This window comes from Pseudonaja textilis, chromosome 12 (assembly GCF_049901715.1).
Source record: "Pseudonaja textilis isolate UNSWEBS1 chromosome 12, rPseTex1.2, whole genome shotgun sequence".
Classification (NCBI taxonomy): Eukaryota; Metazoa; Chordata; class Lepidosauria; order Squamata; family Elapidae; genus Pseudonaja; species Pseudonaja textilis.
This window is the reverse complement of record NC_142001.1, coordinates 12,113,220-12,141,163: the sequence shown is the minus strand read 5'-3', so window position 1 is coordinate 12,141,163 and position 27,944 is coordinate 12,113,220. Positions and strand designations below refer to the sequence as shown.

General features: G+C 44.7%; 2 protein-coding genes across 13 annotated transcripts; both read right to left on the bottom strand.

Moving 5' to 3' along the window:
• Positions 1-5,850: 5,850 nt before the first annotated feature.
• Positions 5,851-15,033, bottom strand: LOC113437801 (uncharacterized). Of its 8 annotated transcripts, XM_087941046.1 has the most exons (7): positions 13,847-14,165; positions 12,571-12,750; positions 11,222-11,410; positions 10,359-10,535; positions 9,390-9,531; positions 7,206-8,879; positions 5,851-6,358 (listed from the first exon to the last, which is right to left on the bottom strand). In XM_087941046.1, the coding sequence occupies exons 1-7, from the start codon at positions 13,940-13,942 to the stop codon at positions 6,312-6,314; spliced, it is 2,505 nt and encodes an 834-aa protein (XP_087797172.1). In that variant the 5' UTR covers positions 13,943-14,165; the 3' UTR covers positions 5,851-6,311. The 8 variants fall into 8 exon arrangements, with proteins under 8 accessions (XP_087797172.1, XP_087797167.1, XP_087797165.1 ...); XM_087941041.1 differs by lacking the exon at positions 13,847-14,165 and adding an exon at positions 14,896-15,033 and having other exon boundaries at positions 5,851-8,879; XM_087941039.1 differs by having other exon boundaries at positions 5,851-8,879; positions 13,847-14,164.
• On the bottom strand, positions 14,807-27,944 carry TAF7L (TATA-box binding protein associated factor 7 like). Of its 5 annotated transcripts, none has more exons than XM_026702956.2 (13): positions 27,882-27,944; positions 26,465-26,533; positions 25,023-25,096; positions 24,414-24,492; positions 24,146-24,279; positions 22,341-22,467; positions 21,452-21,510; positions 20,132-20,204; positions 19,390-19,506; positions 17,874-18,065; positions 17,673-17,785; positions 16,600-16,659; positions 14,807-15,359 (listed from the first exon to the last, which is right to left on the bottom strand). In XM_026702956.2, the coding sequence occupies exons 2-13, from the start codon at positions 26,475-26,477 to the stop codon at positions 15,315-15,317; spliced, it is 1,086 nt and encodes a 361-aa protein (XP_026558741.1). In that variant the 5' UTR covers positions 26,478-26,533; positions 27,882-27,944; the 3' UTR covers positions 14,807-15,314. The 5 variants fall into 5 exon arrangements, with proteins under 5 accessions (XP_026558741.1, XP_026558743.1, XP_087797176.1 ...); XM_026702958.2 differs by having other exon boundaries at positions 17,874-18,062; XM_087941050.1 differs by having other exon boundaries at positions 25,023-25,093; positions 27,882-27,938.

Genomic DNA, 27,944 nt, shown 5'->3' with positions numbered 1-27,944 from the left:
CTTGTTCGAGATATTTTTAATTTCCACTGATTTGTAATCAATGTACATTGATGTATAAGAACACAAGACGGAAATATCCCAAATTTCTCCCACAGGGCCGTAAGATTCCATCGCATCTACGGGACTAAAAGAAAAAGGAAATGGACAGACGTGTCTGTATGGAAAACAAAATTCAAAAGGGGAGTAGAAATTATGGTCCAGACAAGTCTGCTCCCCATGGTTGTAACATGTGTTAGTGTTAATGGGAGTGAAGAACATGCACCCACATGCATTCAGTGCGCATTTTGTCACAATACTGATGCATGTGTACTAATCAGGAGATTCTCAGCCATCCAGGTCATGGTTGTCTCAAAGGAGTTTTTTTCAAAAGGCAACTGGACTTCCTTTCTTGAAGACGTTTCACTTCTCATCCAAGAAGCTTCCTTGGTTCTGTACCGATGGTACCAATGACAACTTTTGGAATATCTAGTCGTTAGGAAGGGTGTATTTGCAACTGTGAATTAAAGGCCTTGTCATGCCCCTGTCGGAGTCTGAATCCGAGGAGGAAGACGAACAGCTGACAGGGAATGGGAGTGTGGCTCCATTGGTTGTGGAGGAAACGGGGGAAGGCAAAGTCTGGCTGGGCAGAGCAGGGAAGAGGTAGAACAAGGGAGGGGGAGTTCAGAGGAAGACCCACCCCCTCTTCATCCTAGGGCACGCAGGAACAGAGAAGAGAGCAACGTGGGTTGTGTGGCTTACGGGGGAGGAAAGGGCCCTGATTCCCTTCATTAGCCACAGCTGGGAATGAGAGTTTAAAAGAGATGCATGCTGAGTGTGGCAGCTGCTGGGAGCAAACATGAGTTTATCTTGTGTTGACTTTGGTTACCTGTGTTCCTGGCATCTTCCCAACAGTGTTGAGTTATTGCCATGCCTTCATGTCTGGAATTCTTGCTCCTGCCCTGTCAAACTAATTTCCTCATTTTGCCTTGATTGGACTTACGGTTTCAGTTTTTGTTGATCACATTTTGGACTTGATTCTCTGCAGCCAAAGGCTGTTCCTGGGAGAGTTTTCCTCTAGCCCAGAAGGTTACCAGGACATTGGGAGCAAAGGGATTTCTACAGATTATCTGACTGTGTTGCCTTTGTTCCATGCCCTGGGTCATCACAGGCCTCAATGTGGGTTAGTTGGAGATTGTGAACTATGATTTGTTCTAAAGCAAACATCACTTGGGTTTTTAGTCAAGTAGGTTGGAAGGTTTGCGTAGTGTCAAATTTAATGTGTAGCGTTTGGAACAAGATCTCTGTATGCAGCATTTACCCTTGCAGAGCGTGGACTGAAGAGCTGATAAAAGGAGATTATTGGTAGCTCAGGGTTGAAATGTGGAGTCCATGATGCTCTTTGAAGCTCATGGTTTTCTTGCAAACGTTTCATTACCCAGCTGGGTAACATCCTCAGTGCACTGACCATCAGCGCATGGATGACATAACCTAGTTTGGGTAGTGAAACTGCTGCAAGGAAAACAATCGGAGAGCCCCAAGGACTGAAGAACATATCCGTTCAAAAAGGAGGCATGCTTTTTGAGACCTCTCTTCCAAAGTTACACCGTTTGGGGCTCTCATTTGTTAAACTTGCCGTTGTCGAAGTAGAAGGCACACCTCGGGGTTTTACTTTTCAATTGATGATGACTCCAAGAGTGGTTCTTCATTGCAACATTGCAAATGGTCAGGAAGGCTACAGATGTTTGAAAGTAGGGTAAGCCAGTGGGGTCTCCTGCTTGGGCTGGAGGCGGGGTTGGACAAGATGACCTACAAGGTCCCTCTCAACTCTGTTAGCAAGGACAAAACTGAAATGTTACAGGAAGGATGCGGTAGCGCGTAAGGTTACACTATAAAATGGGGAAAGAGACCACGGCATTTTGAATATTGGGGTAGGTTCCATGCAGTAAATATTTAAAGACTGCCTGTGTGATGGTTGCTGGCTATAAAAGGAGGGAAATCTGGAGCTGCTGTCTGGATTTGCAAACTCTCTTCAGGAAAGCAGGTTGAATGGGAGACCTAACAACAGATGTTGAGCCGGCCTTTTGGAATGAATGCTCTTGGACTGTGTTCGGCTGCAGTTCTCGCTGTTGTACTGCTACAGCTGGCTGGCCCTTTCTATTTTTGGTGTGGTTTTTTTTCCTCCAGGGAAACCTGGGGAATGCAATTCACCACAAGAGCTATTTGTTTTCCTGGTACTCATTTCATACCAGGCGAATAAGAATTTCAGTTGGATAGGTTTGAAAATGGGCTAGATTCCTTCTCTAGATGCTTACTAGGATAAGGAAGCAGAAGTTGGCTTGCACTGCCCTGTCAGGGTTGGTGAGAATGTTCCTGGTTGACCCCAAGATTAATACTACACCGACAATCAAATGATAAGCAATACCTCAGTCAAGTTACTACCAACTCAGGCAAACAGTCAAGCAGTAAACTACAGCCTAACGACAAACAACGCAGGCAAACAGTCAGACAATAAACAACAGTCAAACAGTAAACAACCCCAAGACCATCCCTACCAACACTGACAGAGCAAGCTACTAGACTATAAATGGAGAGAAAATCCCAATCCGTCCTAGCACTGATGACGTTACCTAGTTGGGTAATCAAACGTCTGCAAGAAAACAACCCAGCTCAGAGAGCACCAAGGACCCAACAGTGAAGGATGTTAACAGCTGGTGATGCCCCTTTTAATGTATAGGTAGGCTGCCTGATCCTTTCTATCACATCTGAGGAGCGCAGCAAAAGAGATGGCTAGCAAATTCCTCTCCTTTGATCTTCCAGGACATCTTTTTGTGGTCCATGATCCACAGAAGAGGACCAGCCAAGAATAAACTCAGTGTTTTAGTAGTTGCCATTAAAAAGGGGGGGGGGGTAGGGGAGGAAGGAAATATGGAAGAGCAAGTGCAGCAATTTGAAAGCGGAAGTACATTCCAACTCTTATCTTTAAAAGATTGTCACTAAACTACCAGAGCTTTTGCCCACGAATATATTGAATTGGAGAACATGAATGATGACGCCCAGCCTGTGAACATGCTCATCAATTGGAGAATCTGGTTTATGAGACACCCGGGGAAACAGGGTCACAGGGGACTGTAAAGTACGTATGCCAGAGTGGGCTTAAGGTGTCAGGATTCCAGCCATTGCCCTAATTAAATCATGATTCTTGAGCCAAACTTCAAAAAACTTCAAAGGATTCATTACAGGTGACATACTGGCACTGCCCAGTATGAAGCCAAGTCTGGCATACGTAATTTACAATCACCTGTGACCCTGTTTCCCTCTCTCTCCCCTGGGTGTCTCCTAAACCAGATTCTCCAATTGAGCACGTTCACCGGCTGGGTGTCATCAATCACGTTCTCCAATATTATATGTGGAAAATATATATATTGTAAGTTACACCTGAGAAAATGAAGAACAGAAGAGATGTTTGTTCGCCATGTGACCTTTTACAATGATGACTGGACAATTATATAACTGTATCTAACAAACATGTTTTGTAATTTGTGTTTTAAGAAGTAAATGCCAGGTTTTTGGCTGGAACCTGGGGGTTGTATTTCTTGGCGTTATGATATATGTGGGAGATAATGGGTCATAGTGATCTGAATAGAACTGATTAACGATCCATTGTGTTTCAATGGACGTAAGAGGAAGAAGCCATGAGAACAAGGGTAGTTTCCAAAGGTAAGGAAACAGGTGCTACGCAACAATAATATGGGTGTGGCGTAGGGAGGTACATAGTTGGATAGATTGTGAACCCAGGAAAGGGGCAGAGACTGTATAGTTGAACCTATAAATAAACTCCAGCCTTCCTGGGAACCGTGTCTTCTGCCATGAGCAGAATTCCCTTTTGCAAAAGCTTAATAATAAAGCTCTTCCATACTGTTCATTGTCTCTGGCTGTGTTTTGCGATTATTATCACATCCAATTAAATATATTTGTGGGCAAAAGCTCTGGTAGTTTAGTTACAACCTTTTAAAGATAAAGAGTTGGAATGTGCTTCTACTTTCAAACTGCTGCACTTCTCTTCCATATTTCCTTCCTCCCCCCCATTTTTTTAATGGCAACTACTAAAACCGGCATAGGAAGGTTTTATGAGTTGACAGATTGTTTGGCAATGGAATGAGGGGAGGAATCTCTGGGTTAAAAGCAAGGGACCACGGGGCGAAATATGGGAGGGTTTCTTTCTCTAAAGATCAGGAGCTAAAACTAATCTGGACAGGTTTATAATGTCTTCACTCAAGCTTTCTGCGTTTCTTCTGTTCTGGAAAAGAATGACAATAAATTTGTATTTCTGTTCTTTCGTTTTGGTGCCTTTCTTGACTGGGTTAGGATTATTGCTTGCCTTAGAAAACAGGGCCAAGCTCTGGGTGACATTTTCTGTTCATTACATGAAAATGTAATAAAGGTATTCCTTGACTTAGTGACCGATATTACAACAGCACCGAAAAAAATGATTTATGACTGTTTTTTCAGACTTTTCACACCGTATCTTTTGCAACCTTCTGACAAGCAAAGTCAACAGTGAAGCCAGGTTCATTGAACAACCATGTTACTAATTTAACAAGTGCTGTGATTCACTTAACAACTGTGGCAAGAAAGGTCATAAAATGGGGCAAATTCACTTAACAAATGTCTCAGTCAGCAAAAAGTAAATAAAATTGGTTGTAAGATGAGGACTACTTGTACTTAATGTTCCAGACCGGGAATAGTGGTGGGATTCAAATCATTTTACTACCGGATCTGTGGGCGTAGTTTGGTGGGCGTGGTGCTTTGGTGGGCGTGGCGGGGGAAGGTTACTGCAAAATCCCCATTCCCTCCTCACCTTACTAACCAGCTTTCCAGCTCCATTCTCCTGTTCAGGGCAACCAAAGAAGACCCAGCCAATCAGCTGGGACTCAGGAGGTGGAGAATAGATGAGGGCGGGGCCAGTCAGATGTGGGATTTGCCAGTTCTCCGAACCACTCAAAATTTCCACTTCCAGTTCTCCAGAACTGGTCAGAACCTGCTGAATACCAGCTCTGTCTGGGAATATCAAATCTACATCATTCTCTTCCCCTAACGTCAGAAAATAAGTTTCTCCCACTTGATGCTTGTAAAACTTTCTAAGAAGATTCAAGGGCAAGAGTCAGTGATTTATTCCCTTACTGACTGTTGCCTGAACACATTCATTTATTTTTTTTCTCAGGCCAGGGGTTGAATTCAAACATCCAGATATGATTGCATTTTAAGGCAAAGGCCCTGAAAGGTTTTAGATGTCAACCCAAGAGACCTCTGCAAGTTATTTTGGTGGGCAGAACATGAAATATATTGAAAGCTGTCCAAATAAGTCATTTAATCTGATGAAAATGGGATTAAACTAATCTAGCGGGTTTTTTTTTTTACCGTAGCTTGCACTTACTATTTTGAGCCGTAATATTGCTCAAAGGTCAGAGTAGCCCAACTGACCTGAGTCCAACATACATTGCTCACTTTTATTTTAAAGTTTATTGAGTGTTAGCAATCACTATTTCATCTTTGCTAATGGAAAACCACCAGAAGATTTACGACGTTAAAGGTCACTCAATATTTAATTTCACAAAAACACTGCCAGATCAAGAAAGGCCAGCAAGGAATCAAGATGCGTTCTCTTGGGTTTAGAATATAATGAAATAGCGAAGAAAGAACTATTAGTTCCGCTTTATAAATCCTTCGTAAGACCACACCTGGAATCCTACATCCAATTTTGGTCATCACATTACAAAAAAAGTTGTTGAGTCTTTGGAAAAAGTACAAAGAAGAGCAACTGAGAGGATTAAAGCCCTGAAAACAAAAACATATGAAGAATGGCTGCAGGAATTGGGTTTGGCAAGTTTTTAGTTTATTGTGATTGCACCTCGTACAACGAAATTAAATACCATCTTCAGAGTACTTTATGACTGATAATAAAACACAAACACACATCCTTCACATTCTATACATTGAATTGAAAAACCCGGATATTGCATTAATATTGCACTATGCAGTAGAATTCAATAAGAGCTACTGCCCTGGGATAGAAGCTGTTTTTCAGCCTATTTGTCCTTGTTTTTATTATCCTGTACCGTCTGCTAGATGGTAATAGTTCAAAAAAAGAGAAAGAAGGACTAGGGGTGACATGATAGCAGTATTCCATTATTTCAGGGGCTGCCACAAAGAAGAAGAAGGGGTCAACTTGTTTTCCAAACCACCAGAAGGCAGGACAAGAAGCAATGGATGGAAACTAATCAAGGAGAGAAGCAACCTGGAATTAAGGAGAAACTTCCTAACAGTGAGGACAATTAACCAGTGGAACAGCTTGCCACCAGAAGTTGCGGGTGCTCCAGCACTGGAGGTTTTTAAGACTGGACAGATACTTAATTGGTCTTTTTCCAGGGTGTCCTGTTTGAGCAGGGGTTGGACTAAAAGACATCCAAAGGTCCCTTCTGGCTCTACTCTGATTGATTAACTGCTAAATGACTTATTAGGACCATGAGATCTTAGTATTGGGATGTCATTTCTCAAGATGTCGAGGTGGCTCCTTCAGCAAAGGAGATGGGAATCTCCACATTGGCCCTGTTCCTAAAGGTAAGCTAGTCAACTGGCTCTCTCATATTGTCATTTTCAGATTATTTTCCTTCTTGGAAACCAGTTTTCTCTTGCATCAAGGCAGCCTGACCTGGGACAGAACCATGCCACTGCCCTACTGTTTCCAACCCAGCCATCTCTCCTGAATAAATGCTTGTCTGTTGTCTTCTGTGCAATGCAGGGTAAATGATGCCTCGTCCTAACTCCCGTGTTCCATTCCTGACATGTGAAACCATCCCCAAAGAGGTTCTTCTCCTCAGGTTTGCTCAGTTCCTCCTCTTTTTTCCAGGATCTCCCCACGCAACTTGCGAATCGACCTGCTCCATGTCAGAAGTTGTTCCTTGGGGTCCTATCTTCGATTTTTTTAGCTTCAGTGCTGGGATTGAGCTCTGCCTCAACGTATTTCAGTCCTAACTTGTCCCCTTCAACCTGTTCCTGTGTTATAGAGCTGCCCAGGATGTCGATTCCATCCTTATCATGTCCAACTTTTTCTTCGTGGTTATCTCTTGCTTCCCTAATGCTTGTCTCTGTGTTTGCGCTATAAGTGATTACTTCTTTCTCATTTTCTTCAATAGCTGACCCTCTTGCTTCAGGTCTTGCCTGATAACAACTTGGACTTCCTTCATGTCCAAACAACTTTTCTGGCATGGAATTGTCACCGATGTCCCCCTTTTCCTTCCTCAAAGCTACTTCTTCCACCCAATCCAAATCTTTTGACACCTCCATTCCTTTTGGGGACTTTTCTTGTTGGGTTTGAGAACGATCCTCTTCTTCAAAACCCTTGACCCTTGTACCTTCCTTGACATGTTCTGATCCAAGATCCACATTGGCCTGTTTCCAAGGAAGCTTATGAACTTCAGTTTCTCTGTTCTTGTGGCTTCCTTCATATTCTCCCTTTCCAGTGAAAATATCCAGCCCAATCCTCACTTCAGTCTCATATTGTCCTTCTCTGGATTCTTCTTCAGTCTCATAGCGTCCTTCTCTGGATTCTTCTTCAGTCTCATAGCGTCCTTCTCTGGATTCTTCTTCAGTCTCATAGAGTCCTTCTCTGGATTCTTCTTCAGTCTCATAGCGTCCTTCTCTGGATTCTTCTTCAGTCTCATAGCGTCCTTCTCTGGATTCTTCTTCAGTCTCATAGAGTCCTTCTCTGGATTCTTCTTCAGTCTCATAGCGTCCTTCTCTGGATTCTTCTTCAATCTCATAGCGTCCTTCTTTGGATTCTTCTTCAGTCTCATAGAGTCCTTCTCTGGATTCTTCTTCAGTCTCATAGCGTCCTTCTCTGGATTCTTCTTCAATCTCATAGTGTCCTTCGTTGGATTCTTCTTCAGTCTCATAGCGTCCTTCTCTGGATTCTTCTTCAGTCTCATAGCGTCCTTCTCTGGATTCTTCTTCAGTCTCATAGCGTCCTTCTCTGGATTCTTCTTCAGTCTCATAGCGTCCTTCTTTGGATTCTTCTTCAGTCCCATAACTTCCTTCTCTGGATTCTTCTTCAGTCTCATAGCGTCCTTCTCTGGATTCTTCTTCAGTCTCATAGCGTCCTTCTCTGGAGTCTTCTTCTGTGGCATTCATGGACTTTACTGCCATCCCATCAGAGTTATTATGGGTGGCTTGGAGGTCTTGCTCTTCTGTCAGTGTTATAAAATCAATCTCTCCATTTTCATCGCAGGCCTTAGAAGCCATCTCCTCAGCTTCAACCCCTGCTTTCATGTCCTGTAGTCCTGGCCCTAATTGTTCTTGGTCCTCAGAACTTTCTACCGTACAGTTTCCAGTATCGGGAAATAATTGTCTTTCTTTCTGGTCATCTTGTCTTCCTCTTTGTTGTTCAGCCCCTGTTTCTTCTGTTTTCTTCTGAGAGGCAAAGTCTTCTCTCTCTCTTTCCTCAGCCTTTACCAATATCCCTTTCTCTTCTTCAGCTACTTCTCCTTCATTTGTTTCATTCTTTTCTTCCCCAAATTCTCTCTCGTGCTTCATAACTTCTGGGTTGCTTTGCTTCTTTTCTGCTGCAAAACCATTGCCAGCCTGATCTTCTTGTTCCACGGAAGTTTCTTCAGATACCTTGCTTGCCCCTCCTGAGAGAGGCTGCTGGAACAGATCCCGGTATCTCTTGCGATCCTCCACATGTTTCGATCTCATCCTCTCTCCCAGGGTCTTTAACTCTTTTCTCACTGCGGCCGCAAGCGAAGGATCCAGCTGGGCAGCCTTCAAGAAATCAGCTCGGGCTTCCTTCTCATTCCATACGGCAGCGTGAGCTTTGGCCCGCTTGAAGTATGCCTTGACATTTTCTAGGAAAAAACAAAGATGGGGTTAAATTTTCCAAAACAAATCCTTGTAAAACGTGATCATTCACAACCACTTCTCAAATGTAGCCCTTTATGTTCAAGGACCATTGTTACTGAGAGAAGACCAAATCATACAGAAATTATTCTGTCACGCAAACAATGGGAGTTCTTTGCAGGAAGCAAAGAAGTTTTTGTACTCAAGCCTTGTGGGCATTCAGAATATCCTGGTTGGTGTTTGGAGACTCCTTGTGTTTGAAATATTTCTTAGCAACTTTATACAGTGTTCTTGGCAGCCTCGCACCACCTTGGCAAGGCTCGTTCTTATCAGAGACAAGTAGTTTTAATAGCCTTTTAACCGCGAAGGAAAGGAATTTGTAAAGAATCGTTAAAAGGTTTTGCTGTTACCACTGCTTCATGCTTGCTTCCTTGGAACAAAGTTTGGGTCAGAACACCAACAAGGGTTAAGTTCATTAAGCCAAAACCAAGGGAAGCAGATCAAAGTGACTGTCATACCATTATGCTTCTGGAGGATTTCTGTGGTGTGTTCCAACACTTCGTAGTATTCCCCCAACTCTAGCAGGCACTGGCAGTAATTCAAGACAAGGGGAGTGACGAGGTTCTCTAGCTTCAGCCACTCTTCCTCCCATGGCTTCTCCTATGAAGAGTTCCAGAAGAGAATAAAATGGTCATTATCAGGGGTGGGATTCTACCTGGTTGGACCAATATATTGTCCAACCCAAATAGCTGTTAGGTGATTTATATTCCTAACAAAAACCCACCTAAGCCAAAAATGGAAAGACACTTTGATTCTCACAATGGACGAATGGCTGCAAAAGTTGATGGAGTTAGCAGAAATTTTAAAAAAAACTTAAAAGGGCTGTAGGAACTTGAGAATCACATTGAACCATCTAGAGAAACGGTGACCATTTATCCAGAACTATGTTCTTACAGATGCTGGTGGAGAAAGTATGTGGCCTGTCAGACGGCGGCCCCTTCAGCAGCTGAATCAGAAGAGGAGGAGGCGTGGGAATCCGGGTCGGCATCAAGGCAACCTGAGACCTCGAAGGGGGAAGGGAGAATGGGGCAGAGACAGTGACAGAGCCTGGGCCATCCATCAGCCGTCAGATGGAGAGTCAACACCCTTAGGTCTGGAGGTAGCTGATGAGGAAGCAGAGGAACAGCTGGTTCCAGTGTCTGACACGTGGATGAGCAGAAGGCAGAGGAGAGGAGAGCAGTGGAAATCTATGGGCCGGTCCTTGGGATGGAAGAGCCACTGCTGCTAGCAAAGCCCCATCCTAGCTCTGGGGATAAAAGGGGAGATGGAGATGAATAGGTGTGGCAGACAAGGTGTGGTGCTACTAAGCACCTCCTAAAAGAAACTTTCCCTTGAGAATGTAAGTCAGAAGAACGACGACCAAAGGCTCTGTGCCCAAGGTCTTAACATCCAACGCAGAAGTACCTCTTCTTCCATCCATTTCTCACCTTAACCTGGAGATTGCGCAAACAGATGACAGCTTCCTGATACTTCTCTGCTGCTTCCTTGAATTTCCTGGACAAGACCAGCCGGTTGCCCTCCGTGTGTAATTTTGGCACAGCAGCCAACTTCTCATCGTTGCTCATGGCCCATGTGTCTCTTTTGTAGGAATAAGGGTCCTCCACCTTGAGGAACCAGGAAAGCAACGGGGGAGATGTAAATTCTGCTTATCCAATTTACAACCCACTGTGTTCTTCAACTGCCTGTCAGAGCAAGCTAAGCTGATAGAACAGCAAACCAATCCATTTTGAAATGTAAATCACCAGGGAAGCTACTTAAAATCAAGGTAAGGATGTAAGAAGAGATGTTATGGAATCCAGCATAGGGAAAATTAACAGATTAATTAACACAATTGGAAGGGACCTTGTAGGTCATTGATCCACCCCCCAACCCAAGTAGGAGAACCTACACCATTTCTGAAAGATGGCAGTCCAGTCTCTTCTTGAAAGCTTCCAGTGATGAAGCTCCCACAACTTCTGAAGGCAACTTATGTTCCATTGGCTGAATGTTCTCACTGTCAGAAAATGTCTCCTTGTTTTTAGATTGAACCTCTCCTTGATCAGTTTCCATCCATTATCCTTTGCCTAGCCTTCAGGTGCTTTGGGGAATCGCTTGACCCCCCTCCTCTCTATGATACCTCCTCAAATATTGGAACAGGGCTATCATGTCTCCCTTGGTCCTTCTCTTCACTAGACTAGCCATGCCCACTTTCACAGATTATTACATATGAAGGTCCACACACCTTAAGGTTGCCCAGGTGGAGAAACACTAATGCGGAAGAGCTCAAAATACCTTTCGGAAGTGAACTCACTTTGAATAGCTCCATGATGAAGATGAGGGGCTGAGGTGTCCTCTGTAGTTCGTCCAGATCTTCGTAGCCGGTGCTGTGATAGTCAAACATGTTGCCCATTCCGCAGTGGTGATGCAGTCTGTGGAGAGGATCTTTGCCCTCCGCAATTTCCCTCAGGCCCTTGGAGACCAAAGCATACATTCCTGTATGCTGAAAACACAGACGGGGTGACAGATTAGATCAAATTCCTCACAGATAGTAAAGAAGCAGAAGATACAATAAAGGAGGAACATCGGAAGGGAGGTGACCTCAGACAGCAGCAGAAAAAGAAAGCTCTCTTCTAAATTTGTGGGGAGTTTAAGGTTTGAAAGAAAGCGGGAGGACCATGGATTCACTAACCCTTTCCTTCAACCCTACCACCTCCAACAATCCTTAGATGACAAAGGAATTCTTTGCCTGTATTCATTCTTATTCTGAAGATCGCAGTCTAATCCCTCAAGCGTCAGATGTTATTTATTATTTATATTATATATGTATTACATCCCGCACCAGTTGCATTCAGGCCTTTGGTGGGTCACCACATAAAAAGCAATCGCAATTAAAATGAAATATATAAGAACCGACGGACAAAGATGGACAATACACGGGGCACAACAATAAATCTTGACTCTCCACAGGAGCTCATCACAGGAGTTTTATGGATATGACACAGCTACAGAAGACGTTTATTGCAGATAAGAAAGAGTCATGCAGAACACATAAATTGAATTGTATACATATGCCTGCTCTAGGGCTTTATCCCCGGATAAGATTCGTGCTAGATCAATTCTCGAATACAGCTCATCTGCCTGGAATCCACACTGTATAGTGGACAATAATACAATTGAACGAGTCCAGAGGTATTTCACAAGAAGAGCACTCCACTCCTCAGCTCTCAAAAGAAAACCTTGTGCAGGTTGGAAATTTTGGATCTAGACAACTTAGAACTATACCGCCCACGGTCTGACTTAAGCTTAGTACACAAAATTGTCTGCTACAATGTCCTCAATGACTACTTCGGCTTCAACCGCAATAACACACGGGCAAACAATAGATACAAACTCAAAAGTACACCGCTCCAAACTCGATAGCAGAAAATACGACTTCAACAACAGACTGGTCAACGCCTGGAACTTACTACTTGACTCTGTTGTTACATCCTCAAACCCCCCCAAAACTTGAACTGGGCTGACGGTCAGCTGACCAGCTCAGTGTCTTTAGCCATTGAGCCATTGTATCCCTCCCCCTTTTTACCTGAAGATACTCCTGGTCACCGTATCTCCAGGTAGCCCTGTCCATTCAAACCTAAGCTTCATCTTAGTAACACTCACTATAGCGTCGCACCAGAATTCGGCCACCTCGTTGATTCTCATGGAGGTCAGCAACGTCTCCCACACCTCGATTTTGAACATCTTCCCCACGATGATCTCCATGGGAACCCCGCTATTCCGGCTGTCATCGATCACTGTCCGCTCAAAATCGTCTTTCAGGGTCTGGAAGTGGAAGGTAATCTGCATCGGAGGAAGATTCCAGTGACTCCTGGTGAAGGGGGGAATCTGCCTGGCTTTAAATATAGATCTTTGTTTCCAATGTTTAGCAGATTTTTCTTGCTAGATGGAATCTTGATCGTAACTTATTCTCCATTCTGCAGCAATGAGTGGATGGCCTCGGCCCGTAAACACACAACATGTAACAGTCTTAATCCATCCTGAGCGGTGATGGGATTCAAAAATTTTAATTACCGGTTCTGTGGGTATGGCTTGGTGTTCGTGGCAGGGGAAGGATACTGTAAAATCTCAATTTTCTCCCCCACCCCACTAACCTGCTTTCCAGCTCCGTTCTCCTGTGCAGGGCAACCAAAGGAGACCCAGCCAATCAGCTGGGACTCAATGGGAGGCTGAGACTAGATGGGAGCGGGGCCAGTCAGAGGTGGGATTTGCCAGTTCTCCAAACTATTCAAAATTTCCGCTACCGGTTCTCCAGAACTGGTCGGAACCTGCTGAATAGTATATATGTGTGTGTCATTTTTTTAGTTTAATGATTCTGCCTTGTTGGAGTCAGTCTCCAAGTTTAGGAGTCACAGCATTGAGTTCTGGGTCTACCGCTGGGTCTACGGATAAGAGAACCTGGAATTGATGTCTGTTCGTCTGCCTGGCTGTGTGTGTCTGTCCGTCTATCATTTATCTAGGTATCTGAGGACTCAGATAGTTGGAGGCCATAGGCTGACTCTGTAAACCACTTAGAGAGGGCTGTAAAGCACTGTGAATTGGTACACAAGTCTAAGTGCTATTGCTATCTCTAGTCTATGCAAGCATTGTTTTCCTTAAAATAATTTGTGTAAACTTCAAAGCTAAACAGAAAGAAATGTTAAGAGAAATGAGGAAAAAGACATAGAAGAAAAACAGGAAAGGTAGAAACCCTAAAGGTTTTTTTAAAAAACAACAATCTAGATTGAGAAAAAATAAAGAATATTTCCAGAGAGGAATTCCACTGCAAACGGTGCATTCCAAACAAATGGGCTGCTCTCAAAAAAACAAAACAAAACCCAACTCTGTTGCTATTATGGCTTAAACTCAACATTGCTAGTTAGTGCAGGAAGACATTTACCTTGCTCCCATCCTGAAAATGAGGCAGTTTCCCATAACCTCCATGCAAAATCTTCTTCTTGACTCCTTCCACGTTTAGGAGGTAGGTTTCTTCCATAACTATGTGGTAAATTTTTTGCGTTCTCCTTTCCTTCAAATCTGGGCGAAGGCAATTCTTCTCTTTACACAACAGGACCCTCCAACCTACCTAATTTTCAAATATTTATTACCTGCGTGCCGCAACTGATGTCCAAATGGTTGCAACTGATTCTAGACAACTATCTAGAAGCTCCTCACAAGCGTGAAGGACTCACTTTCAGAGGCTGAGAACATCTCTTCAAGGGCTCAGAAGTTTTAACGTTCGCTAATCTCCTTTCAGCCAGGTTAATGCAGGATTTGCCCTCTTAAAATTTTAAAATTAGATCGAGCTAAAAACAAAAGGTGTGTCATGCCCCTGTCGGAGCCTGAATCCAAGGAGAAAGATGAAAAGCTGACAGGGAGATTGTGGCTCCGTTAACCCTAACCTGTATGTTGAGCCATACATTTGTATTAGACAGGGCAAAAAATTTCCTATGATGGAACATCTTAGACAAACTAATTCTAATTCTTCCTCCCCTTTCATTGTACTTTTAGGCTATTCTGATTTTTCCATATTTTGTAGCTATATTTAAGCGTAAACTTTGTACATTCTAATTCTCATGTGAACAAATCCTTTTCGAGAGATTGGCAATCACCAAACAGGTGCCCTAACACAAGGACTCTTATCGGAAACAGAATTCTCAGGAATAAAAATACCTTGTTTTCTCTCCCCCCCCTCCCCCGATTGTAAAAATTTTGCTAAGGAAATTTTTTTTGCCACTATCAATTTTTGAAATTGGAGCAGTTGTGAGAATGATTGCTAAGGTTTTTGGGCCATTATATCCAATGTACTTGAAGAGCCTCAGATAACCTGTGAAATATACTCAAAATAACATACAGCATATGCGGAAAACTTTGTTTTTATTTCACAACCCTCCTGAAGACAAAAAGAAGAATGTGTAAAGGGGAATGTTAGGGGGATTTGTCTCACACCATCAGTATTTACAAATATGCAGAGTGTTATCATCCCTCATGCCAGAAAGAATGGATTTCATGCTACTTAAAACATTGCAACACTGGCTCATCAGAAAACAAACAAGATGCAAAGCTGGAAAAGAACCAAAGATTGTCCCGAAGTGAATTGTGCTCTCAGCAACGAACACAGTTTTTGTGGCCATCTTCCAGGAAATTCTATTCTTTCCGAAACATTCACGTTTTCTGCAATGTTCTACGTGTGGTATTTGTAAGCCACAACTCCTGGAGCCTGGCTAGATGTTTCTCTAGATTTCTGCAAGGAATTTGCTCATCGGCTCAGAAGTTATGTGGAGTCTCCCCTGAAGAATCTGCAGGCCACGGCACCCAAAAAAAGGAACTTCTTTGTCAACCTCTGAGTTTCTCGGGAGTTTATCGGTTCATTTTTCTATCAGCGCTTCTAGCTGCTCTTGAAGAGACGCCAGCTGCAGGGCAAGAAGGAAAAAGGGGAGGACAAAAGATTGTTAAATGATCAGTCCCATCCTTCTTCAAATGAAGACCCAAGGATCTTTATCAAACAAGAGGAAAGGATTCTCCTGCAGGTTGGGAATAATAGGAAAGACTGTCTGCCTACAGAGAGAGAGATCGGGGATCAGCTTCCCCTAGGAAGTATCTTTCCGAGGAAGTAACTTTCTAGGGGAAGTAACTTCCCCTAGGAAGTAACTTTCCTATTATTCCCAACCTGTAGGAGAATCTTTTCCTCTCGTTTTATAAAGAGTCTTCTCACTAGATTCATAGTTTCATCCCAAATGGGCCTGGGTGGGAGGACACAGAATGGAAGGTTTTTTTCTGTGCAGAGATTTGGGGAACGTAGCAATGAAGAAGGGAAATGTCAAGGCATCGGTGTCCAAATTGAACAGCCTTCCTTCAACAAAGTGGGAGGGATAGGACATTATCTGTCTACAGCCTGCAAACCAGCCCTTTCAGCAGTTCCAAGAAGGCTCCATTTGCACCACACAGGTGACCCTGAGGACACAGACAAACCTCCAAGTGGCCTCAATGACTCGCTAAAAGGATGCAAATGACCAGCTGTCTGCAAGGAATATAAATCCTTCCATTCCCCGTCCCATCAGAGCTGAAGAAGCTTCTTGCGAAATGTCTTCAGAGAATAAGAAAGTCCAGTTGCCTCTCGGAAAAGCACCTTTGAGACAACCATGACCCGGATGATTGAGAATCTCCACAGGAAATCTCCTCGTGGACTTCTCAGCCATCGTCACAGCTAGTCTGAACTGCTAAAAACAACAACTCAGGAGCAATTGCCTTTGTAAATTGCCTAATTCACAAAACAGGGTCTCCGCAATATCTTAATTTTTTTAAAAAAAGGATGTATTCTAAAAGGGTTTTATATATATAGCAAGCAAATGACCCCCTAAATCCCAGCCAGCTCAGCCAAGCAACACTCGCTTGTAACTATGAAGTTGCTCTGATGATTCGCCACTCATACGTGCAAAATGGATGGAAGTTTCAAGCAGTTCAGAGCTAGTAACTTATAAGTCAAAGGCTCGGTAACCGCTTAGTGCCCTGCAAATATTTTCCCAGGCTAGCCTACCGGGGAATGCGACACCTCTGTACTTCGAACGTGTATCCCAGGTAAAACTGCTGCACCGTGTGGATTCTAAAAGCCTTTTTTCTACTCAGAATTGATCAAAATGGCCAAAATCTTACCTGCTGCTTCTCTCGCTCTTCCTGTTGTTTGAACTCATCCAACACAGCTTGGAGGCGCGTCTAGAAATGAGACCGATAGGTTATCTATGAGTCTTGGTGGCGCAGTGGTTACAGTGCAGTACTGCAGGCTACTTCTGCTGCCTGCAATTTGGCCGTTCAAATCCCACCAGGCTCAAGGTTAACTCAGCCTTCCATCCTTCTGAGGTGGGTCAAATGAGGACCCAGCTTTTTGGGTGAGGACCCAGCTTTTTGGGGGGGTAAGAGGCTAACTCTATAAACCATTTAAGAGAGAGGGAGTGATGGCTAACCTTTTAGGGCTCCTGTGCCAAAAATTGTGCACGCGCTTGCACACTAGTGCCAGCACCCAGTAGGCAATGTGCACCCCCCATGCCTGCCTATGCATGTGCGTGCAATCCTCCTCCCTGCTGCCCCCTTACCTGCGCCTCACAGCTGATTTTCAGCCAGTTTGAGGCCTTTTTCAGCCTCCCCGAGGCTTGAGGAAGGCTTCTGCAGGCTTCTGCAAGCTTTGCTGGCCGAAAATTAGCCCCGTTTCGTCACTTCCGGTATTTTTGGAAAAACAGGAAGTGACAAAACGGGGCTACTTTTCGGCCTGCAAGGCCTGCGGAAGCCTTCCTCAAGCCTTTGGGAGGCTGAAAAAGGCCTCAAACCCGCCGAAAATCAGCTGTGAGGCCCACACATGAGCAGTGAGATAAGTTTGCCTGCAGCACGCACAAAGGGCTCTGCCAGAGGTTCGCCATCATGGGTCTAGGGGTTAAGGTGATGGCCTAGAAACCAGGAGACAGTGAGCTCTAGGCCTGTCTTAAGCACGAAAGCCAGCTGGGTAACTTTGTGCCAATCACCAGGAGCCGGGGAGTTCTAGTCTGCCTTAGGCATGAAAGATGGCTGGGTGGTCTTGGGTCAGCCCTCCCTCTCCTAGCACAACCCACTGCTCAAAAGGGTTGCTGTTCTGGGAAAAACAGGAAGAGGACGAAGTATTAGGGACCTTCGCTACCTGGAGTTTCTAGACAAGAATAAAGGTGGGATAAAAAAAAATCAATTAATTCCAGTGTCACCTTGAGTGCCAGGTTCTCCACTTTCATGATGAGGTCTTCTTGGCGTTTCCTGCGCTCCTGAGTCTCCTGCAGCTTGCCCTTCAAGTTGTCGATTTGCTTTTGGATTCCAATGGCTACAAAGAGAGAAATAATAAACCCAGGGCTGCCCCCAAGGACCGCCCCAAATCACCTCAGCCCCCGTAGCACAGCTTCCTTCCCCACCGATTTGGCTGGTTCCTTCGTTCTCTTGCTGCTGGGAGCTGGATTCGTTCAGCTTGCCCTGCAGCCTCCTCTCCAAGTCTTCCTCCGTATCCATCACGTTCAGATCTTCATCGTCGTGGTGATCCCTCTCGTCTTCGTCGCTGCTGCTGCTGCTGATTTCATTGAACATCTCCCGGAGTTCGTCACGTTCTGCTGGTTGGACAGAAAAGGTGTCATGCCTCCGTCGGAGTCTGAATCCGAGGAGGAAGACAAACAGCTGACAGGGAATGGGAGTGTGGCTCCGTTGGTTGTGGAGGAGGCTGGGGAAGGGCAATGTCCGGATGGGCAGAGCAGGGGACAGGTAGAACAAGGGAGAGGGAGTTCAGAGGAAGACCCAGGTCCACCCCCTCTTCATCCTAGGACACACAGGGAGAAACGGAGAAGAGAGCAACGTGGGTTGCGTGGCTTACGGGGGAGGAAAAGGCCCTGATTCCCTTCATTAGCCACACCTGGGAATGAAAGTTTAAAAGAAATGTATGCTGAGTGCAGCACGCTGTTGGGAGCAAACATGAGCTTGTTGTGTTGATTTTGCTTATCTGCTTTCTTGGCGTCTTCCCAACCGTGTTGAGTTATTGCTGTGCCTTCACATCTGGAATTCTTGCTCCTGCCCTGCCAAACTAATTACCTCATCTTGCCTTGATTGGACTTATAGTTAGTTTTTGTTGACTGTGTTTTGGACTTGAAGGTAACCAGGACACTGGGGGCAAAGTTGGTGCTAATAAGGAAACTCCTACTGATTAGCCGACTGTGTTGCCTTTGTGCCATACCCCGGGTCATCACAGAAGGAAAAAGGAGCCAGCCCATTCTCAGTGTACCCCATCGCGTCTTGCTGAGGAGGTGGCTAGTCTAGTCTCTACACCCCAATGCTCTCTTTCCTTAGACTCAGAGCCATTTGGTTAGGATTATCCTGAGCAAACTGCAAAACTCCAGGGTAGCAAGGGAGCAATAAAGAGCTGCAGGAAATACCAATGTTTTGTTAGGGATAGTACCAGAAAGGTATAATAAACGGAACTTGGGTTTAATATTGCACGTCTTGACAGCAGCAAGAATTGTATTTGCACAGTATTGGAAATACGAGGAAACTCCGAGAGAAGATGTAATTTAAAAAATATTAGATTGCACAGAAATGGATAGAGTGACATTGAAGATAAAAGAGAAGGAAGATACAGAATATTTTCAAATATGGGATTGGCTGGACAATAGAAGTAAAAATTAGGAGCTGGGAAAATATTATGTAATCAATTGACCTGGACAATATACTGTTCACAAAACACTCATATATGTTAATTGAAAATGTATAACTCAACTATATAAAAGAGATTAAGAACAATTTGGTTAGGACTATCCTGAGAAGCTGCAAAACTCCAGTGGATCACAAGTTAGCGATAGAGAGCTGGAAAGATTAACACTTTGTCACCACCTAGTGGCTTTTCAAGAATTGGCAACCCTGGGATAGAATCCTAAAATGTGACTGTACCTGAAGATCCATGGCCTTGCTTATGCCCGGTCATGCCAGGAGAAGAAATATCCAGGCCTGTAAGTAACCCATGATTCTCGGCTTCCTTTGTTTCATCTTCGGCAATCACTTCCCAGCCTGAATTCAGGCACGGTCAAATTAAGGAAAAGTCCATTTAATAGTATATCTAGTTAAGACATAACAACATTCTTTTTCTGATTCAAGGTCAAGTTGTGTTGCGCATAAGTGAGAGGAAGGCTTAACTTGGGACAGATGGCGATTGGGGCATGTGATGCGATGATGGGTGCAGGGGATGGATTTTGTAATTTTTACTTATTGTAAGGAAGTCTGGAACTTTCAAATTCGGGATTCCCCAGTTGTGCCAGTTACTATCCAAATAAAAAAGGAACTTTTGAGAGGATTTCTGTCTCCGAGTTATTGGCTGGAATGAAGGTTTGCTGGAATGCTGACAGCCCCCACCCACCCCACCCCCCACCTCCCCAAGGTTAAATACAACCCTGATGTGGCCCTCAACGAAATCGAGTTTGACACCCCCCCATACTTAACGATCGCATGATTCACTTAACAACTTCCGTGATCTGCTTAACAATGGTGGCAAAAAAACGGTTGGGAAGTGGGGGTCAAACTCACTGAACAACTGCCTTGCTTAGCGATGGAAATCCGGGGACTCAATTGGGGTCTTAATGCGAGGACCACCTGTATTCATTTCAAAGCAAATCTCAACAGGGGAAGGAAAGGATACGGACGCTGACGGCTTCGGCATCTGTGCTGAGAAGGCGCTTGACTTCTTTCTCTACATCCGGAGACTCGATATACTGCGCCAGAGAAAAGAAAAAGAAAAAGAGAGAGAGAGAGAGACTGTATACTCCCAGCTGAGTTTCTGCCTCGGAGAGTTTATTTCTCTCCTAACTTTCTGCTCTGGGCACATCCGTGTAGCCACCAACCTCAACTTTCACGTTCACTTCTGCACAATTATGCAGGGATTCATACTAGCATTCTGTCCTCCCAGGTTCAGAGGGCACAAAAACGAGTAGCATGCTCCAAAGGTGCTTTTTTTTTTAAATTTTCTTCCAAGGGACAATTGGACTTTCTTGATTTTTTTTTCTTTGAAGACGTTTCGCTTCTCATCCAAGAAGCTTCTTCAGCTCGGACTGGAAGGATTGATACTCCTTGAGGATTGATCAATCCTTGAGGAAGGATCAATACTGACAGCTGGTCTGGTTTTGTTTCCCCAATTTCAACAATTCCAAGAAGGCTCCACACCCATTTGCACTACTCAGTTGACCCCGAGGACACAGACAAACCTCAACTGCCCTCTAAAAAGGATGCAAATGACCAGCTGACTGCAAGAAGTATAAATCCTTCCATTCCCCACCATCCAGTCAGAGCTGAAGAAGCTTCTGGGAGGAGAAGCAAAACCTCTTCAAAAAAACCAAAAACAAACATAAAGTCCAGTTGCTTCTTGAAAAAAAGCACCTTTGGGACAACCATGACCTGGATGACGGATAATCTCCACAGACATTTAATAGCTTGCTGTTGATCTACCCCTACACCTTGTGTTCCTTTTTTGGGGGGGGGGAGGGGGGAGAGGAAGAGGGAGGGGGGGAGGGATGAGGAAAACTGGAGAAGATGGGAAACAGGGTGTCAATGCAGAATGACATCTTGGCTGCAAGACGAAGGGATGAAATCCTAAGAGCTTGGAGGTGAGACCAAACAGGTGTTCCCACCAAGAAGCAGCTACTCAGGTCATAGCTTCAGGGGACTTAATTGTCTATCTTTTAGAGTTGCACACGGGTCCCGAGAGGATGTGGAAGGCTGTGCTCAGCCACCATTCATCTTAAAAGCATCTCAAAGGGCGGGCGACCATCCGTCCTTTCAAGCATTTCCCTCATTCTCAAAGCAGAGGTTTTAAAACGTCCCACTTCAAATGAACTACCTAGAACGGCGTAAGAATAAGCCAAGATAACTGCCTATCCTCAACTCAAAATTGCCAATCGTGCTTTACGTTTTGACTCCAGCCTCCGTCAGCAAAAGATCTCGAAGGTTCACCTAGGTGACTCACCTTCTTCTTAGCTGTCTTCCGGAACCTCCTCTTCCGGACGTTCTTCAACGGGAGCGTAACTGCAAGAACGCAACAAATGAATTGGCGAAGGGGAGATGGAACAGGAGGGTGCAGCCAACAGGTCTTTGGGGACGTAGAAGAGATGCTAGCGTTCTGAACCCTAAATGGTCTCATCATCCTTCGTGATGAATGGGCTTCTGACCTAGGCTTCACAAAATCACGAAGCTGACTCCTCGTCCCGACAAACCCCCTTTTTATTAGGCTAATGTGAATTCCTATCATTCACATCCAGCAAAGTCCCGGCAAACAGTCTTTCCAGGGTGAATTACAACCACAGACCTTATCAGGTTTGGAGAGCTGCCAGGCCAATAGATCCCAAACACAACGCTGTACAAGAAAATACCTGGCAAGGAGAGTCACGAACAGATCTTCACACTAATTAAACGAACTAATTGTCTCCTGAAAACACCACTCCCATTTTGTTCTTAATTCCCTATGGGAAGGGCCATTCACCATCCACCTGTGCCTTTACACCCGAGTTGACCCTTGTTCCTTAATTGTTCCCTTCTCCTGGCAGCTCTGCGCATGTGTACACTGGGAACAGGCTCCAGCTGTTCTTCTGCCCCACTGATCTCCGAATCCAAAGGCAGCTGATAACTGTTGGACAGACCTGGCCCCATCTCTGCCTCTGGTGCAGAGCCCTCGTCAGAGCCTTCCCCAGACTCCAGGACTGGCCCATGTCCCACCCCAACCTCCTAACTGTCTGAGTCAGCCGCCAGCTCTGCTGGCCGCTGATGGGCCACACAACAAATGGTGAGGGCATGGAGGTAGGGGACAATGCACAAATCAAGGCTCCCTAGTGTAGACGAATGACTCAATAACTACTCACTGCCATGGTTCCAGATGAACTTCTTCTCCCGGTCCTTATCCTTCTTCTTGTTGGCTCTAGCATCAGTGCTCACGGACGGCTCCTCCAAAGGAGGGTAGAGTTCTCCATCCACAGTGCACACAAGCATCTGAACTCCGCGACAGAATAAAAGAATAATTGACTGTTTTCTCAGAGAGAAATCAGAAGGAATAAAAGCCCAAGGAAAGTACCGTTAGATCAAACTAGAGGCTTCCTTAGTTCAGTCTTGTCAGAGCGGTCAATCAAGTAGATATCAGTCATAAATTTCCCCCTAACACAACTGGACATCATCATCAGGTCTCGGTGCTTCAGCAGAGTAAGGAAAATACTTAGGGATGATTCACATCCTGCCCAGCGTCTTTTTTCACTTTTACTGTCAGAAAGATACAGAAGTATAGCCAGCTGGACAAACAGGTTTAAAAACAGCTTTTATCCATGGGCTGTCAGACTCCTAAATACTACAATCACTCCATGTCTACATGGAAACATGACTGGTTTCTCCTTAATTACTTGTATAAGGACCACTTTCTATATTATTCATGTTGTATTGTAGTTTTGTTTTGGATAGCACCAGCAGAAGCAAAAATCTGTTTCACTGAATATATGTACAATGACAATAAAGCTTATTATATACTTTATTCATTAAACATGAAACTCAGTTTATTATTATATTATTAAATTCGTAATATGAGCACAAATTGCTCAGTATTGGAGATGGACTCCAATATCTTCAGAGTGACTCTGAACCTTCATAGCTGGTTGCCTTTAAAAAAAAAAATCCATCAAGTTGTCTAATCCAGGGGTCACCGACCTTTTGGATCTCAGGGACCACCAAACTCATAATTTTAAATCCCGCAGACCAGAGACCCTGGGAAAATCCCCCAAAAAGTCTGCAGGAAAATTCTCCACCCCGTTTTCCTACCGATAGATCATTCTTTATTTGGGATCACAAGATATCATCTCCAGCTCCATTCTCAAGGGGAGAGAGAGAGAGAGAGAGAGAGGGAGAGAAAGAGAAGAGAGAGAGAGAGACTTTTGGCTTCATGCAAGGAAAGCAGCAGAAGCAGCAGAAGTCTTTCTTTCTCTCCCCCCAATTCCACCAGAAATGAGTCTTTGTGAGCCTTGTCATACTGGTCAGCCTCATGGAGCAAGGATGCCTTGCAGGGTCCCAAAGACTCATTTCTGGCGGAGTTTGGGGGAGAGAAAGAAAGACTTTTGCTGCTTTCCTTGCGTGCAGCCAAAAGCAGAAGTAGTAAGAAGCAGAAAGCAGCAGCCTGGTGGCCAAGCCAGGCATGTGGGGTGAGTGGGGCAAGTTCCCCCCCTCCACCCTTTCCCCCCTCCCCTCACTACCTTGTGTTGTTCACAATGCAAGTGACACAAGCCTTGTGTTCCCACGGGCCATGTGGGCGGCGCAGCCTTGTGTTCCCATGCACCATGGATTAATTGCTTTGGGGGGGACATTTCTCTGCGGACCACCAACATTTTCTCATGGACCACCAGTGGTCCCCGACCCACTGGTTAGCGACCACTGGTCTAATCTTTTCAAGGCTTCTAAGCTTCTATCAATCCAGAACTAATGGGGTTTTAAGTTCCAGGATGGCAGTTTATTAGAAGTCCTGCACCCTCAGAGAACTAAGATCAACTATATTCCATAACTATTTGTGGCATGGGAAAATAATAATAATAATACAGGTTTAAGAGGAGGAGTTGAAAATGAAGATATGCCTACGAAAAGGAAGAGCAAAATCATCCTGGCTTCTCTTTCTGATCGGTGCGGGGCATCTTACCTGGCAAATGTCAGCCGTCTTATAGAAGGTCTTCTTGTCGATGGTTTTCAAGCTTTCCATGATGCAAGGCAAGTCCACCAACTTGGCAGCTAAGGGGACCTGATCTACTCGCACAATTCCGTGACGGCCATCCGCTGCAGGGACAGGGAAACGGGAGAATTGCTTATGTTAGGAGTGTCAAAACCTCCAGGCCCCACAGGCTGGATCCAGCCCACGGAGGTGCTTAGACCTGGGAAGGAATTAAAAGCACCTGATGTTCTCCCCTTACCATGCAATTCAATTGTGAGCCTGTCCTTCAAGTTGACGCTCCCAGACTGAACAGCCCTCCGCACCGTAGAAGCATATTCCTGAGCAGAGAGGCAGCAAGAACCAGGGTCAAAGGGGAAGTTGGTAGGTGATGTTAGCATTTGATGTTAGCCCATTTGGGTTGGACTAGAAGACCTCCAAGGTCCCTTCCAACGTTCTGTTCTATTCTATTCTTCAAATTCTAAATTCTATTCTATTCTAAATTCTATTTCCATTGCATTCTTGTATTCTGTTCTATTCTATTCTTATTCCATTCCATTCCACTCCACTCCACTGTACTCTACTCCTGTTCTGTTCTATTCTACTCTATTCTGTTCCTTCTCTATTCTATCCTATTCTATTCTATTCTATTCCTACTGCATTCTATTCTATTCTATTCTATTCTATTCCCTGCTTCTTATTCTATTCTATTCTATTCCATTCCATATTTTCTATTCTATTCCATTCCATTCCATTCCATTCCATTCCATTCCATTCCATTCTATCTCTATTCTATTCTATTCTATTCTATTCTATTCTATTCTATTCTATTCTATTCTTCTATTCCTATCCTACCCATCGGGTCACTTACCGAAGGCAGCCGCAAAATAAACTGGCTCTCTAACTCATGGGGGATGTTATCCTTGTTCTTGGTCATCTTCACTTCTTAGAGGTTGAGAAAACAAGAAAAAAACAAACAAAAAAAAGGCAGCGTTACCCAACCATTGAACAAGCGCTTATTCTGAGCACTGCTACGCAACTTGCTGAGCTGCTAGCAATCACACAACAGCGGTGCATACAAATGTATTCCACCCGGAAGCACCTTATCGGAGAGAACCAAGGCATTGCACCATGAGTTGAAGCTAATGTCTATGGGGATCATCCAGGTCATCTTTATACCAAAGAGACTTTTCCAAAAAGCAACTGGACTTTGTTTTTTCCTTGAGAAGGATGAGAAGCGAAACATTTTCAAGAAAAGAAGGGGGAGGGGGAGAGATCTCTTACCGGAAAATCATCATGGAATTAAATCAGGCTTAAAATATTAGATGGGGAATCAGAAAGATTTCAGTTTGAGAGTTCATGGAGATTCGGTCATTGAGGTTACAGTTGTTCCAAAGATGTTTTTTTCAAAAGGCAACTGGACTTTCCTTTGAAGATGTTTCACTTCTCATCCAAGAAGCTTCTTCAATTCTGACACCTGAAATCTACCTGGGCTCCAGTTGCTACGGTTGAGAAACCCGGCTCTATGGTCAAATTCACAGAGGAAATGTTGAAAGTCAGAACTGAAGAAGCTTCCTGGATGAGAAGCAAAACGTCTTCGAGGAAAAACAAAGGCCAGCTTCTTTTGGAAAAACGCCTTTGGGACATGTGTTGGAGCCCCAATCTCAGCCTTGGAGGCCAAGGATGCAACAGACACCATTAAATTTGAAAGCAGAATGGTTTTCCTTAGCTCATCACATCCGCACTGCTTATTTCCATTATTTAACGAAAGACGATGATGTTGCTTCTACTTAAAAACCAGAATACATTAATGTTTGCATAGCTGCAAAAAAAGGGCAGCTTTTCTGTCTTTTCCCCTCCCTGCCCATCTTAAGCGCCTTCTTAGCTCTTTCAAATAAGGTGCCACCGGGAAGCCAGAAATACAGATTAAGAAGAACACAGCAGAACTCAGTGATTCGAGGCATGAAAATGCAGACATTGGAGATCCTGCCACTTGCTGGAGCACGTAAAGGAAGGAAAGATCCGCTCCCGTTAAATTAGTACTGTAACAAGAATGATTCGATCCACGTTCGTAAAAGCTGGCAAAGCACAGCCATCACACACACATACACCCCAGGAAACTGCAGTTCTCCTGGGCATCATTTCGGGAAAGCAGAATAGCTTTTGTGCCCAAATCAAGCACATCTGAGAGAGAAAGAGAGAGAGAGAGAGAGGAGAGAGAGAGAGAGAGAGAGAGAGAGGGGAGGGAGGGAGGGAGAGAGAGAGAGAGAGGGAGATAAAGACCCACCACCAGAGAAACGTAAAACACATTACTTGCAGACGCCATTCCTCCTCTTCTTGCTCCACACAAAGGTTTATAAAAACTTGTATCATTCAAAAATACTAAACGTAAATGCAAAGAAAGAGAGTTAAAAAAAACAATAATAACCAGGGAGTATCTGCCGATCAAAGTAATTACTATGTAAGGGGGTTTATTAGACACATCATATAGTCCATCCGCAGCAAAATTTAAGAAGCACAATCCCAGATGCTGTTTTCAATCTCTAAATAACCAGAGTTTGGGACAGGAAGGCAGTTTTGCAAACTAGACCCCAAAAGCAGGCAAAACTCTTGAAACGTCTTTGGGGAAAGGAGGCAAAAACATTTAAGTTACATGGACTCTCCTGCATCAAACCTTGAAATCGACCAGGTTTGGTTAAACCATGATTTAGAAGTAAGCCAGGACTGCCTGGACACAGACATACGCCAACTAGGAGGACCAGTGTCAGGGCCATGTGCCTGAGACCAAAAGAGCTCCTTTGCCTCCTCCCCCCACAAGCACCTCAGCATTTGACTCAGTATTTCCCATTCAGGGCAGTTTTAAGGTAGCTGGATTTGAGGGATCCTTGGTGCTCTCTGAGCTTGGTTGCTTTCTTGCAGACGTTTCATGACCAACACTAGGTAACATCATCAGTGCTAGTAGGGAGAGGAGGGAGGGAGGAAGAGGAGGAGGACTGTGGGGTCCTTGGTGCTCTCCGAGCTTGGTTGCTTTCTAGCAAACATTTCATGACCAAAACTAGGTAATATCATCAGTGCTAGAAGGTAGCAAGGTTTGTAGAGTGAAGGGGGGAGGAAGCCTGTGGGGTCCTTGGTGCTTTCTGACCTTGCAGACATTTCCTTACCCAACTAGGCAGCATAGCATCATCAGTGCTAGCAGGGAGAGGAAGAGGAGGAGGAAAAGGACTGTGGGATCCTTGGTGCTCTCTGAGCTGGGATGTTTTCTTGCAGACGTTTCATTACCCAGCTAGGTAACATCATCGGGGCTAGTAAGGCATGGGATTTGCTCACAGTTTATATTCTAGTACCTTTCCCTCTCAATACTGGTGGGACCAAGGAGCCCCCAAACCAACCCCGAGCTACCAATATTCTCCAGTTTGGCCACTTTGGACTTCCACTCCCAGAATTCCCCAGGAAGGAACTCTTTCCCACCCTCAGCCACTTCTGAACGGAGGGGATTCTGGGAGTGGAAGTCCAGGTGACCAAGCGGGAGAGAAACCCTGATGGAAAAGCAGGAAAAACCAATCCCAACGCCAAAACTAAGAAAAAAGCAGCCTCGACGCCCCACCCCCCCATGGAGGGGGAGGAAGCGGGGTCCCTGAGCCCCCAAAACCGCCCCCCCCGCTCCTCCAAAGTTATGGACCCTCCCAAAAAAGATGCGGGGAAGGGGAGCCTAGGAGACCGAGGGACTCACCTGCCGCCGGCCACAGTTCCTAGACTGGACTGTCCAAGTTGCGGAAGCGGAAGGGGCGGGCCG

Bases quoted from the DNA above. Each gene is read 5' to 3' on its own strand.
- LOC113437801 (XM_087941039.1), bottom strand. From the start codon at position 13,942: ATGGAAGAAACCTACCTCCTAAACGTGGAAGGAGTCAAGAAGAAGATT. The intron at 11,411-12,570 runs GTGAGTGTTACT...CTGTGTTTTCAG, and splicing joins AATTCTGGTGCGACGCTATA to CATACAGGAATGTATGCTTT. The intron at 9,532-10,358 runs GTGAGAAATGGA...AACTCTTCATAG, and splicing joins TGCGCAATCTCCAGGTTAAG to GAGAAGCCATGGGAGGAAGA.
- TAF7L (XM_026702956.2), bottom strand. The intron at 21,511-22,340 runs GTGAGTAGTTAT...GCGTTCTTGCAG, and splicing joins GTTCATCTGGAACCATGGCA to TTACGCTCCCGTTGAAGAAC. The intron at 16,660-17,672 runs GTGACACTGGAA...TCTCATTTCTAG, and splicing joins TGGAGAACCTGGCACTCAAG to ACGCGCCTCCAAGCTGTGTT.